Source organism: Strongylocentrotus purpuratus, unplaced genomic scaffold (assembly GCF_000002235.5).
Source record: "Strongylocentrotus purpuratus isolate Spur 01 unplaced genomic scaffold, Spur_5.0 spur5_scaffold_14, whole genome shotgun sequence".
NCBI lineage: Eukaryota > Metazoa > Echinodermata > Echinoidea > Camarodonta > Strongylocentrotidae > Strongylocentrotus > Strongylocentrotus purpuratus.
In genome coordinates this window covers 36393078-36408415 of record NW_022145599.1, presented here as the reverse complement: position 1 = coordinate 36408415, position 15338 = coordinate 36393078, and the positions used below count along the sequence as shown (strand labels likewise).

The following is a 15338-nucleotide window of genomic DNA, read 5'->3' as shown; positions in this document are numbered from 1 at the left end:
CAACAGGCACTCAGTCAGTCAAAATAAGGCATCACAATGATAAACAATGCAAAGCATCAATCACAATATAATTAACGTTACGTGAGTCATTGGAGTTGAATTCAAAGTAGATCTTCTTCAAGTTCTAGGTAGATGTAGAAACTAGCTAGTCGAAAACAGTGGTCGACGAGCTGGTTGTCGATCGCGTAGGATATGCAGACGATGATCGACGCTAGGTGAATACCACGATGATGAAGACGATGTTGAAGACAACGGTGATGACAACAATGATGAAGACGACGCTGGTGAAGACAGCGATGATGAAGTCGACGATGAAGACGACGCTGGTGAAGACAGCGATGATAAAGTCGACGATGATGAAGACAACGGTGATGAAGACGATGATGAATCAGTATAAACAGATGAATACAATGATGATGCAGTCAATGTCAATAGATCAACTTCAGTGACTTGCGATGCAGGTCGAAGAATCAAATGTCGAGACAATATATATCATATGAAGTCGATGATAAAAGGTTGTCAAACAATAATGCAGGTGATAAAAACGTTAGATCATATTAAATGTTCTATTCTCACTGCTGGTGAATTAAAGTGTCGTCAATGCTGAACATCGAGAGAGTCAAAATATATCTTGCAAAACGTACAAGATGTAAATAGGTGAGCACGTCCACCGGGAATGGTCCGGGGACGTAGCAGATCAATCCTCGTTGGATACAATTTGCTAGGTACAAATATCAACACAATAACAGCATGTGTGTATACCAATATTAAAACAGCTCACTGATTCCCGCACAGGAAAATCAGAAGAGCGCCAATCAACTACAGCGCGATTGGTTCAAAACAAGCGCACATGTATGTTAATAAGGCACGTGATCTAAATACTTATGAATAAATACGCGTACCTCTATGTTAATTGGTCATGTGATCAAAATACTAATGAATAAACATCGTTATATAATAAATCGAGTTAAAACCAGTTCTGAGGACATGGCGTAATACCAAATCCTCGAACTCTCAATGACTTCTAAAGCGGCCATTTTGGATTAAAAACACAATATGTATACCAGTGAATTATAAATGAATGCACTGTAACATTTGTCGCTACAGATTCATGCCAAAATTAGGTCATGTTTGTTACTTGCAGAGCCAATGAACTGAGTAGATTCTTGGTTCATAAGGTCAAAGGTCAAAGGTCATGGGCCCATTATGTATGCAAAAATAGCTTGTGAACGCATTCTCATTAGAACTGACAGATGGATTACTATTTAACTCAGAACATCTTGCAGAGCCAATGAACTGAGTAGATTTTATGGTCATGAGGTCAAAGATCAAAGGGTCACATATGTATATGAGAAATTGCTTGTAATCACAATATTCTGAGAACCTGTCAATGGATTACCATTGAACGTGAATTCAATTTTTTTTTTTCTGTTTTGGTTTGTAAAATTGCTCTATAACGGAGGCATCATTTTCGACTGCGCGCAGTCGAATTCCATCTAGTTCTATCTGTTCTATAAAAAATAGGGTTTATTGAAAGATAATGCACATTTAAATCCCTGTCTTATGAATGTGATGTGAAACCAATTTCTTGTAAAACTATCTAGTAACATAGAACCTTGGTTAGGAGTGTTTGTCATTTTAGAAAATAAAGATAAGAACTTTGTAATTTAAAATTCAAACGTTACAATGAAGGATTGCTTGACAAGGGCTGTACATTTCATTGTTAGCCATTTCAGTTTACTATTAATATGCGCTCATGATGTGATTCAGAACAAAATTATTATTATTATGTACCATCTGTCAAGACCTGGAAAGATGTTTACTCATCCTTTTTTCAGCGTTAATTTGACACCCTTCTGGCTCTCAGCATACAGTTAAGTGAGTTAACAACTAAATTATACATACCCCGCTATAGATTTGATGTCTTTTGTGTTTTTTTGTAAAGAATGAAAGGTGGACTGGTTTAATACTTTTAGAAGTGAGATTTGATACGACACATTCTAAAGAAACATAAAACGGGACAAATCAAATTTTCACATACTTAAAAATTTACGAAACTTGGTAAGGGTATGAATACTTTAGTTGTTTAATGTATATATCATATGTTGCCTTTGTTCAAATTGTATGTATGTAACACCAACAGGAATTGAATTTCTGTTATTATATATGGACAATAAAAACTTTAATCTGGAGCTACTCGTTTCCCTCTTCCACTTTTTTATGTCCCTAGTATTAGTACATAACATAACGCTTTTGAATCACTAGTTTTTACATGCATGAAATAATAGCACATAGCAGAAAACCTATAAACACATATGTGAAAAGAAAAAAGTACAAGATTGCACTCACTCTCCTTGCACTCTCTCTTTGAGCCATCTCTCTCTTCTTCTTCTCTCTCTTTCTTTCCCTCTCTCCTTCTCCTTTTTTTTCTCCTTCTTCTTTTTCTTCCTCTTCCTCTTCCTCTTCCTCTTCCTCTTCCTTCTCCTCTCCTCTCCTCTTTCTCTTTCTCTCTCATATCTACATGTATTTGTAACTAATGCTAATAAATAATTCACAAGCAAAGTGTCGTAGTTTTTACATTTAAATTTTCATTTACAAACAAATCTGATATTTTACATTTGAAGATATCGTAGTACATGTACAACACAGACTCTCTTTTAACTATTTATACCCCGGTACAGGTATGTAAAAGTGACCATCATCCCCCCCCCCCCCCCCCCCCCTCAAAAAAAAAGGGTTTTAGTTGCACTCAATCATTCACAAATGGATTACAGTCAAACCTGTCTATAGCGACCACCCAAGGGAAACACAAAAGGTGGTCTTTGTAGACAGGTGATCTTTGTAGACAGATTCCTGTAGCACATGATTCAATGAGAAACCATTTTGAAGAGAAACAACAAATGTGGCCTTTGTAGACAGGTGGTCAATAAAGCAGGTTTGACTGTACTAGTACAAGAAAATATTGTTAATCACAATGCGACAAAAAGTAATGAGCTAGAAATTATTATCCTACACATTTGTGAATAAACCGTATGTCTGGCTAATTCTGATTGACAAAACCCATTCCTTGATGAACCCCCTTTAGCAGGTGTACATATTTTTGTTATTTGATGTTGTTCCACTTGTAAGAAGTAATACCAACACGAATGGGAAGTATTTACTTCACATCTTCAGACTAGTTTAACAATGCATCTACCTTTATGTTTTGTTCAACGCAATCCATAACACCCATTTGCATTAATATTTTTTCAAATAGATCATTTAAAAATCATATTGGACATTTTGATATGGCAATAAGAAATTATCTCATTCCTAATTTAACATCATTTAGACCTTCACCTTTTCAAAACTTTGCCGTTTCCACTGCAAGTTCTTGTATTAAGTCTTGACTTTAGTCATGTTTATGTATTTTTATGTTACATATGAATAATCTACAGCAACGCTGAATTTGCTATGCACTATCATATGAAATCAAACAAGGTCTTGTGTATAATTTGTTAAAACATATTCATGCCAGGAGCATATCATTTTTCTGTAGAATTTTCAAAGTTATTAATGAAACATGATGCTGATTACAGGTTCCTTTAATGAATACTCACATATGTTAAGTTTTTTTTCACAAAAATCTGACTAATTTTTTTGATGAAACAATTGAGACAAAAATAACCGTGCAGGATATAATGGGTTTTGTTCTCAGCTACACATTTCCAAATAAATCTCATAGAAAAAAGAATTACAAGAAAACAAGCTACAAATGAAGAGGCTGTAGCAAAATTGTACATGACTTCAAGCAAGCACATATTCACAGTCCAGAAGGGCTCTGATCACTGCAGACCAGATGCAAATGAACCATCATATAATGTAAACAAAGAACTTTGAATCATTATTAATGAAAGGATTCAATGTGTGAGTCAATCACTTTAATAAAGATAAGCTTGAGTTCTGGTAATGATACAAGATAAATTCTCACAGACTCCAACAAAACTTGCACTGAATGTTCAAGATTACGAATAAATGACATGTGCCAAACGATTTTGGTAGAAAATGTATAGGGGCCGACTGCTGCATAATGAGCATAGAAAGATAAGGAAATCAAGGTAAGTAGGCCCGACACCATGTGCTTAAGACAGGTCACTATGTGCAATTGAGAGATGTGGTTTTAATTGAAGATGATTTCCAGCAAGTTTTTGTGAGGTTGTTTTCATTTTACTAAGTCAAACAATCAATCTACTGCAGGATAAACAATCCATATGACATACGATCCCTATACCAGAGCTCAAGATTAGCTTTAACGACATGAATTTTCGCATATAACTTGACAACATCCTAAGTTCAAGAAAGTTTCATGCTTGCAAAATTACCGGTTATACAGTACATGCAACAAATGTAGCCTTAACAGTTATAATTAACATGATGTACTTCAAACACAAAATCTAGATTTCCATTCCAGAATTTATACTTAATAGACAGCAATTATCTACTCTGGAAAATAAATGTTTAACAAATGTTCCTGGTCTAAAGAAAAATCCATAGTGAAGTTCTTCTGTGCCATACTGTATAATGCTCAACTTTTGAAATGTTTATTATGCATCTACATGTCAGTTTATGTACAGACGCGACTGGCGGCGAGTACCAGTTTTTGGCTTCGAAAATGTTCAATGAACTTCATTCAGTTGGATGTCCACTTGATCCAACACGATTAAGTCCTTTACATGTATTCACCCATTTCTTTCATGAATTGATCATACGCATCATCCTTGGTGGCTGATTTGACAGCAGGTTTGGGTTTCTTCATGGCCGCCGGCGCCATGGCGATCTCTTCCGCCCCGCCTGCTTTCAGTCCCTTTGTTTTACCCTTAGCATCTCTCTTGACACGGAGCGACGTCGGCATGAAGCGGGTCACATCAGCAGTGAGATTCCTGATCTGAGGTTTAGCTTCGATGATAGCGGAGGACTTGACGTCAGCCGCTTCTTCCATCTTGGCCGGGAGACGTCTGATCATGGGCGCGGCTGAGAATACATTGGGGTTCTCCAGGCGTGGCATGCCGGGTCGCATGAGGGGCATTGGAAGGCGTGGTGGGGGCAGCATGCCGGGAGGAAGGGTTAAGCGTGGAGGTGGTCCACCTCTGAGGAGTGGAGGTACACCTGGTGGTGGTCCTGGAGGTGGTGCAGGGGGTCGGCCAGCGGGTGGGCCTGGAGGAATCATCCTGAGGGGAGGGGGAGGTGGGCGAAGAGGAGGGGGGCGGTTGAAGTTGGGAGGCATCCCTGGTGGGAAGCCTGGAGGAGCTGTGGGAGGTGGACCGGGAGGAAGGCGTGTCGGAGGAGCCACCGGTCCTGCACCCTGACTCATACTGCTTGCTGAACTTGCAGCTTTCACCGATGCAACCACTTTTCTTAGAGCCTCCAACTGCTCATCCACCGGTGGTTCTTCTTCTCTCCTCTCACCTTCGTCTTCATCATCTGCTTCGTCTTCTTCTCTATCATGGCCTCTCCTTTCTTCTTGTTCTTCCTCCTCCTCCTCCTCATCTGCCTTCTCTGCAGAACGGGGTATTTGTTGTCCAGCCATGGCCAACATCCTGGCCTGTAGGGGTGTCATTCCAGGGGGTAGTTTACGGGTCAAGGTAGCCTCAGAACTCTCTTCATTCTCACCATCATCGGCAAAGCGGACAGACCTCTTCTCTGCAATGTTCAACAAGAATATAATAATGGTCAATATTTACAAACATTTCAAATTGGTCGACAGAACATGATGTAATTTGTTGATACAATGTAATAACATACAACCACTTCTCTGCTTGCAATTTACTATCTAGCACTTCTTCCCCTGCATTTCATCTACTTTGCCTAGGACAGGCTCCTTTCCTGAACCCCCCCCCCCCCCCCCCACCACCCCTCGCCTCAAATCAACTTGCAAAAGGTATAAATCAATATTGATATTGAGTATATTAGTGAACATCAGATCATTTGCTTGCAATGTGTAGCAAACTTATTAATTGGACCTAATTTTTCTTTTAAAGCATGTCTGCACTAGTTTGGCCACAAGCGATTAGACCTTCCTGCTGGTCACTGGCAGGTGGTTATCTCATCAAATCAGCTCTCAATTAACATAAGACAAAGGGACCATGGGAGATCCATGGTCACCGCCTAGGCATTGTTGGCTCCATAGAGGGCCCAAGTAACTACAAGTAGTGCAGATAGGCTTCAACAGACTCACTCAAAAGGCAAAGATTTGGGAACTAACTTTAGTCCCTTTATATCAGGAAAATGTAAAATATGAACTTACCCTTTTCTCGATATGAATCTTCCTCGTCGCTGCTAGACCTTCTCCTCCTCCGTCTTCTTCTGTGATAATCATCATCATCATCCTCATCATCACCACTATCCCGCCGTAACCTTCTACCCATCTCCTCTCTCTTCTCTTCCCTTTCTCGTTCCTCCCTCTCTCGTTCATCAGCCATGCTGTCCTCTGTATCGCTGTCATCACTCCTCTCTGGTCTCCTCCTCTCCCGCTCTCTCTCGTCCTCGCTGTCACTATCGTCTGTCTCCATCTCGTCGGATTCATTCTCTTGCTCTCTAGCCTCCTCTTCCATGTCTTGATCTTCATCTTCATCAGAAGATAGCTCTTCATCTAAGGGTTAAGAAAACGTTCATATCATCTAACAAGGCCACAAACCCTCCTCCATATTTATAGCAATCAGAATTCAAATCCAAGTCCCTAGAATAACGGTTTCAATGATTTACACACCCATTATAACAACATTTTAAAAAAAAAATTCATTACCCTTGCTAGAACTCAACATTACATCTTACACATCATCACAACCTGCCCCCTATTTAAACCACCAGATGACATCCCTGGGCCAATGGAAGTGGATGAGACCACTAGGGAGTGGCTGCTTCACAGTGGTTTTTTGTTCTCGACATACTTAAGAAGAAGAAGAACATATGATTACATCCTCAGAGACAAGGGTGTTATGATGTGAGTACATACATACCTAACTATCAAAAAGAACACATCGTGTGAAACAATAAGATGTAATACAACATGACCTGAATATTGACAAAGATTGAATCACTTTCACAAATGAAAACTTTGTATAAGGTCATGTGTTGGAAGCAGGGTGATACTCTCACCATGAACAAACCTACTAAGGAAATCTCTTGAAAATACAACTGAAAATCAGAATACTTGCAACACAGATGCCAGATAAAGGGCAGAAGAAGAAGAAGAAGAAGAAGAAGAAGAAGAAGGAGGAGGAGGAGGAGGAGGAGGAGGAGGAGGAGGAGGAAGAGGAAGAAGAGAAGGAGAAGAAGGAGTCTATCACTGACCTCTCTCGGCTCTGAGTAACTGTTCCATTTGATGAGCAGCAGCGAGATGAGGTGGTAGTCCAGAAGGGGGTCCAGGAGGGGGCATAGACACCCCTGGAGGTAAGCCAGGAGGTGGTCCTGGGGGTTTCTTCCCGTTAGGGAGGCAGTACGGCCAGGTCAGAGTGGGAAGAGAAGGGGGAAGGTTTGCCATGAAGGGGGGCGGGATCATCGGTGGTCTGTAGGAAACATTCAATGATGGTGTTAGATTCTCAACTACAAAAAAATTGGACTCCCTAATTTTCATTTTCATTTTCCTCCCTTCATAATCTCTGATGTTAAAGATACCAAGTGCGATTGGTATTAAGAGTTATCTACACATTTTTTATTCTTGTTATTTCAATTTGTATTATGAGTAATTTTTGTTTTGTTTTATGTATATTGTGTGAATTATGACTGATAGCAGACACTTTTAACTGTGGTCATAAACAAACACACCAAAGCACTAGAAACAGAATTATACATGTGATTTTACTAGGTGTTGTCAGTAAAAGTGGACAGAGTAATAGATAAGAAAGATAAACTTAAGTTTAAGACCAAGTCAGAGCCCTAATTGTGCCCTAGCAGATCATAGGCATAGGTGCTAACTCATCAACAAATTTGGTTATTCTAATAGAATCAGCATTTTAAATACATTCAATAGAGACTGAGAGACATAGAAACATTTTCATTCCAAAATCAGAAAATCTAGTCACCATCTAAAGTTTACAGTAAAGTATTACTTAGCAGCTTTGGTGAGGCATCCATTCTTAATCATATAGTCATTAAAGCCCCTCTCCACTAGTTTGGCCAGGAGGGATTAAACGTTCCCGCATGGTTACTGACAGGGGGGGGGGGGGGGGTTATCTCATCAAATCAGCTCTCAATTAACATAAGAAATAGGGGACCATGGGGGACCAATGGTCACAGATTAGGCATTGTTTGCTATATAGAGGTCGCAAGTATCTATAAATAGTGCAGTGGGGCTTTAAAAAGTACGTTATTTTTGGAAAGGACTTGCCCTCTAATCATATAGTCATTAAGATATAACTTAAATCTTGATGTAGTACATGTGCCTCCTCAGAATTAAGATTGAATAAACGATCAATTATGAAACAAAGTTCTTACCCATATGAGGAGCTCTTCTTCAAGATGGAGAGTGGCTGTGCCCCTGGGAGGGGTATGTCCTGAGGGAGGGGTATGGCAGAGATGGCTGCAGGTGGTGGAGAAAGAAATAAATGGTAATGTATACTATAACCATTAATCACAATCTTGTCCATAATCATAAACTACTGAATTAACATTTTTTGCTATAGGTTTAATACAGAAACCATCCAGTTCCGGTAGACAGTGAGTTAACTTTATACAAATATAATATATCAGCAAAATTATTTCAACAAAGCAGATGCATTATCATCATTATTAGACAATCAAATATCCTATGATATAATTAGATATTATTGCTTTAGATTTGCAAGTAGTATCTGAAAATATATTAATGATACAAGTAGGAAAATTGACAAACAAGGGGACAAAAGAAAAGTAGGGAAAATATAGAAGTGACAAGAAGAAATAATAAAGGGAAGAGCAAGACTGAGAGAGTGATAAAGAAAGAGAGATGAACAGAGAAAAGCACAGAGATAGACTGAATGAAAGAGAGAGAGAGAGAGAGAGAGAGGAAGGGAGGGGCGAGAGACACAGGAAGGAGGGAGGGGATAGCAGGTACAGACAATACAATACCTGTGTTGACCTATAGATTCATCTAACTCTTACCGTTTGGTGCATCTGGTAGTGGGATAGATTCCACAGTGACCTGTCTTGCATCTCTAATAGCCTCTGTAATTAGAGAAACATTTATGAAGTTCTGTCACACAAAAATGTAATATATCTTATCCTTAAGCTGACAACACCAACACGCCTATGATACCTTCTAATTTAATGCAATTATTCACATAGTCCTACTCTAAAGCTAATACAATAAAAATCATGGCACTGTTGTACTCAAATGTAGCATAATGAATCTAGGAGTAATACAGTTCTGCAGAACTTTGCACAAACACAAACAAAGTAACTGGAATCTCAAATAAGAAATTTGAAAGCATGTGGCACATACAGAATTAATTATAAAAATGGGGTACCATCATGACAAGTTTTTAAAAGGTCCGTTCGGATAGTAAAGAAATGACTTTGCTAATATTTTTCTTACCATAATCTTTGACCTTTGAGGTTCTCTGTTTTTCATATTTCTTCTCTGCCTTCTTGAAGTCACCATAACGTTCTGGTTCTTCACGACTCTGTAGATAACAGAATGAAAACATCAGATGATCAAGAAACACAAAGAGACATGGTTCATTCATAGCCATGCATTATGCATCTTACAAAAATGAATTTTATCAATTATTTTACCTAGAATATTGACAAGTGACCATATATTTACATGTAAATACTTAATTTAAGTAGGTACATATATTCTAATAATCTTCTTGGAGCTGGTTTCAATGAGAGAATGAGATGCTCTGAGCAGATGGTACCCATCCAAGGTGATAATATTCAGGAATCAATAGTTGCATGACCATCAGATGATCATGAAAGCTCTATAAATGTCAGCAGTTAACTCCATTTTGGTTATGAGCAGATGATGGAGCATAAAACAATAACAATCTTTCAGTCCTTTTGAAGTAAATCAAAAATGGATGACCAAATATTGAAAAGGTGAACTATAAGAAAGAATAGAAATTAGTACTTTTTTCACCATAAGTTCTAAAATTATGCAATAAGCATTCTTTGTAAATATAAAGTAATAATTACTCACATAAAGCTTTAGAACTCTGTCAAGTGTTTCCTTGATCTTCTTTCTCTTATCTCTGATAACCTTCTCATTCAGATCTGTTGTCACCTCAGGATTCAACTCTGGAAGGGAGGGTGGGCAAAATGGACAAAAGCCTTTTAAAAAGTGGTTTAGTTATAAAAAGGCTTAATTATCATTGTTCCGATGTTCTTCAACTACGTTTCCACATGGTAGAATGATTCACTGGCACATTTCAATAGAAAGATGCTCTTTTAATTGTATAATAGTCATTCGACTAGTACCAGAACTTTTGAATCAAATTTGCAAAGCCATTGGTTTAAATAGGTAGGCATCTTCAAGTAACTGTCTACATGTATCAGCATAATTATATTTATTAAAAGACAAGAAGATAACTGAGGAGAGAAACAGACAAATACCAATTACAGCTTGAGAAAAAACATGTAACACATAGAACTTATGTAATTATTAGAGATTTTGAAAGTTGAAATAAGTAAATATAAGCCGCAACTGAAATATATCACTTCCAAAATCATAAAACTGAGTAGGATCACTTCGAACATTGATAACTTTTTTTAATTATTTATCAGAATGTTTCAAACTGTCACTGTATCATTTATCTAATTCCTCTTGTTTCATCCAATAACTTGCTACAATTTACTCAGTAGAGCAGAAATTGGGCACCAAGGCATTCATCTATCTTACCTAGTTCATCCAAGGCTTCTAAGTCCTGCAGTAAACCCAAGGGATCTTTGTTCTTTAGTACAGCAGCTCTCACTGCCATACGCTGCTTCTTGTTCTAAGAAAATAATAACAAGAAAATAAATCACAGCATATTGTTCTTGGTATATGGATAAAGATAATTTTTAAAAAGTGAACTTGAATATAAGGACCACTCAAGGGAGACAAGAAAAGCTGAATTTATAGGCAGGATGTCCATATGTACAGGTTCATTTAGTACAAGTTTTAATGAGAAACCATTATCAAGGTAGACTAACAATATATATAGACAGGTTGTATTTCTATACAGGTGTTCACTAAAGCAGGTTTGACTGTATAACTCATATATTTCTTGTATTAGTTATACAATTACTATCAACAGTGGGAGATTTTACATTCATGTGATTTCTTATTGACACAATGACTAGTGAGCTATCCTACGTTTTCCAAAAGGAATAACAAATGAAAATACAAGCTTTAAAGCTCTCGTCTTCTTCTAGATGTAGTTTGTTTTTCCTGCTCTTATTCACATTCTCTTGTACTAAAAAAACTCAGCCCTTTCCTCTTTGCACCTTGAATCTTAACAAGATAATCTGTGAAAGTCTGAAGCAGCTTTTCCTAAATAAACTGGGATGTGATGTGTTGTGACAGCAGGTGACGGTGCAGTCAACAAAAAATAAAAAAACTCTAAATGTAAATGTTTCAAGTTGTGATTCAATCTCACTTCAATATTTTGCAGCATGAAATGCTCACAAATGTAAACCACTAATGTTTTTTAGTTTTACAGTATTCTATCATTCATGAATTCATTGACATTATGGAAGAAAAAAGTTACATTTGCTAATTTTGCTGAAGACCTGGGGAGTGTTTCACAAAGATCCTAAGTAGAACTTAACACTAAGTTGGACTTAAAAAGTATGGACAGCCATTGGAGCCTTAAAATGAAATATATTCAAAAGCAAAAAATTGGAGTATTTTAGACTTTTCATCAATTCCACATCAAGAACATGAAATCTCCCATGATAATAGAAAATATGAATGATTTGAATCAACATTTTATGCCTTCTAAAAAAAAAAAAAAAAATGTTTTCAAGGATGCTAATGGCTTCCCATAAATTTTAAGTCCAACCTAGAGATAAGTTCAACTTAGGATCTTTGTGAAACACCCCCCAGAAGTACTAGTGTTTTAAATAGTTACCTTTTTTAATTCTCTTTTTCTTGCTTCCTTTCCTGTAAAAAGTAAAAAGGACAATTTTCAACTACATTCTTGATCGTTCTCAAATGATTTGAATGATATAAATCAGATACATGACAAATGAAACATTGAACATAATATATACTGTAGGTCTGTAAACTTTGTTCGAGATCAAGTACAGTTGTAATCCCACATACAATTTTTTAGGATCATCTACTTATAAGTTTTTGTAACTTTTTTGATGATCCAACCACTTCGTAATTTCCTTTAGTGTATTTTACATTTTAGTGGTTTTTCTATGTTTGAAAAAAAGTATTGTATTCTTTGCCTTTGTATGTTTTTATGAAAGTGGTAAATTGGGTATTAAGTCACATGGTAACATATAACCTAGTAATATACCTCTTCTTTGTCAATATTACTCCAACATGTCCTAAGATGACATTCTTCAGTATCACTTCGTCGAATCAGCTGGAAATTACAGAACTGAATTATTACCGTAATTTACGTTAATTTATAGTAAGATATTGGCAATTTGGAGCAGCATTCAAAATTTAGTTTTTCAAAAATAATTGTTATTTTCTTCCATTTGTTTTGTACAGTGCTAGAGGTCAATACACATTAGCATTGATTAATGCTTTGCTAGAGTGCCTCCTCCTAGCTCACGATATCGATAAAATCAAAAGGTGTGCTTGGTTTGAGCTTTGCAGACACTCTACCAGTGTCAGTGACATCATTTAAAGCAGTTGCGCAATATCTGACGGGTGGGTGGCTATCTCGCATGCGCAGATAGTCTGCTGCTGACCTGTGTCACTGTCCAGTGAACTGTGTTAACAACCGATCACAACAATAACCAAATGCGATGTAATCATGGTAATCAGGCATTGCGTTGAGGTCTTCCTTCATTTTAAGATAAATGTGTTTATCATTGTGATCGGTAGTTAAGACAGGTCACTCCCGGTATAAAAGTTCAAAAGAATGATTGTTTGATTCACACATTAGAGGTCAATACGCATTAGCATTGACAACTATGCTTTGCTGGAGTGTACTGTCGAGATGCGAGACGGCCGAGGACGAGGTGGATAGAAAAAAACTGATTTACATTACACATTTAATATCGTATGGGACCATAATCATGCAAAATTAATCATGTCTTTCATGACACGCTCTCATCCATACCTCCATGCTTTCTCAAAAGTAATTATATAGCATTTACTTACTTGCTTGATCAGTAGGATTCATATACTTCCCACTCTTCGTGGTGTTAATCGATCGCCTCCCCATTTTGGCTTGATTTTTTAAGGAATATCAGACGAGAAATTCCCAGACCAGCACAGCCAGCTCAAAATATATACGTTGAATGGTCGATGAGGGCGTGGCGCGAAGACCGTAAAACAGTGCCATTGATTAGGACAGAGAGTTTGGCCAACCCGGTTCGAGTTGGTCATTTGTCGGGCAAGCACAAAACAAAAGAATATACGCCATGTTGTGACCAAGTGAAAGCAAGTTGGCCAAACTCTGTGAATAGATGGCTCTGACCGTAAAGATGAAAGTGGGGGGGGGGGGGGGGGGGGGGGGGGGAATGAATCTCAAAAAAAGTTTCATGAGAGCCAAAAGAGTTTATCATAATTGAATTGATAACGGAAATATTTCTTTTTTTCCCGGAAATGTCTGAAGGAAAGGATTGCAAAAGAACATTGGCTAAAATTTCATAGCGATGCCAATTGCCATTTGAAAGTTAATTTGGGTAAAAATGTAGTTGAATTATATAGGCCTACATTGTATACAACCCAACATGTGTGTGTAGGCCCTAAATGGAGAATAAAAGACCATTAATAAATCAACAGATTGATTTACACATTGTTGAAGGACGTAAGATTTAATTGGAAAAGCTTTGTGGCACATCTTGAATAATATGTTAAGCTATCACTCCGAGTATATATATTTAATTACATTTTCATCATTTAAAAAATCTGAATATATATTGTATTCAGAATACTTGTCATTTCTGCTCACCTTGCATAAGTAGGCCTAATTGGCATTAACAAATGATTCTGGGATTTAGAAAATTAAAGTTGCACTAGAATTTTAGCTGCCCGATAACTTTTCTCATTATAACGCCATTGCATAAATATGATGCATGAGGTGACATTTTTAAAGAGTTCCAGAACTTTTTGTTGTTTACTATATGAAATAGATTACGATGGAATCACCTCGATATCAGAATAATTCATGATTTGATGTCTCTCATCAACGGAGAGGGGGGATACTAAATAGGCCTTAAATAGGAGTAGGCAAAGAGATGGTGACTTCGATGGTGTTGTAAGGCTTCAATTATTAATCACTTGACTTCCGTAAAAAAGTTGCAATCAGATAAGATAGGAATTGTGCAAAATTGTAGGTCTTTTTTTCCTCAAATTATCATATAGTACGTGTTTAATTGAAATTTCCCTTTAATTTCAAGGCTTCCTGTTTTAAATAGCCTAATCAAAACATGGAATGTGGAATTTCAAATCTAAAGGAAAATAATAAAATAAAATCACGATGAGAAGAGGGCTTTCATCATCATCGGCTCTTGGGTTTATGATTATAGTTAAGTTTTGAATATCACAATCCAACCTTGGATATTTATTAAAAATATACCATATTGTATCAACTTGAGGTTAATTTTCATCATAAAACACACCTTGGGGAATTTAAAAATTTCCTCAGAGCGGTGGGAGGAGTATATTCTCATTCTTTATTATGCTCACCCCTTCACTCAGTCATTTGGGAGTTTCAAATCTGAATTTTGTTTCAGGGTTGGAAAGATGAACCTGTAGCTCTCATCAGTGCTAAACTACTTCTCCCAAAGTTGCCAACATCTTTAACCCTTCCAATAAAATAATGTACGTAGGATTATACAATATTAAACATTTGACGATCAAAGCACAACAAATCTAAACCAGCTATAATAATATAGGTAGGCATATGTATACAGCAGGGAAGTCACGTATCTTACCAGACAAGCTCATCATCTATAGTCAAACAGGTAGAAAAATATGTTTCTACATGAGCCTTTATTATTGGCTCCTTTTAAAAAGCCGCAATTTTTTACAGGTTCTAGGCCGATTACCAATATAATTAATATAGGCCTATATAATTATCTTGACACCTATTTTGTGTCGGGACTCGATCGGCAGTCTATAGAAGGGAAAAAAGAGACATTAATTGAAATACGAAAATCTGAGACTTTCTTTTACAGTCGAATGATCTTATCTGCAGTCATGGACGGTT

General features: G+C 37.1%; 1 protein-coding gene across 1 annotated transcript; it reads right to left on the bottom strand.

Annotated features, from left to right (window-relative positions):
• Nucleotides 1–3898: 3898 nt before the first annotated feature.
• LOC586618 (WW domain-binding protein 11) lies at nt 3899–13423 on the bottom strand. Its single transcript, XM_030984863.1, has 10 exons — nt 13283–13423; nt 12069–12100; nt 10856–10949; nt 10157–10254; nt 9551–9638; nt 9118–9180; nt 8473–8557; nt 7330–7544; nt 6284–6628; nt 3899–5679 (listed from the first exon to the last, which is right to left on the bottom strand). Exons 1-10 carry the CDS (start codon nt 13344–13346, stop codon nt 4709–4711), a joined length of 2055 nt encoding a protein of 684 aa, XP_030840723.1. The 5' UTR covers nt 13347–13423; the 3' UTR covers nt 3899–4708.
• Nucleotides 13424–15338: the final 1915 nt, after the last annotated feature.

What these genes read in the sequence shown, in the direction of transcription:
- LOC586618 (XM_030984863.1), bottom strand. Translation starts at nt 13,346, where the DNA reads ATGGGGAGGCGATCGATTAACACCACGAAGAGTGGGAAGTATATGAAT. An exon ending in CTCAAAGGTCAAAGATTATG is followed by an intron (nt 9,181 to 9,550) that starts GTAAGAAAAATA and finishes CTCTAATTACAG; the next exon opens with AGGCTATTAGAGATGCAAGA. An exon ending in AGATTCATATCGAGAAAAGG is followed by an intron (nt 5,680 to 6,283) that starts GTAAGTTCATAT and finishes TGAACATTGCAG; the next exon opens with AGAAGAGGTCTGTCCGCTTT.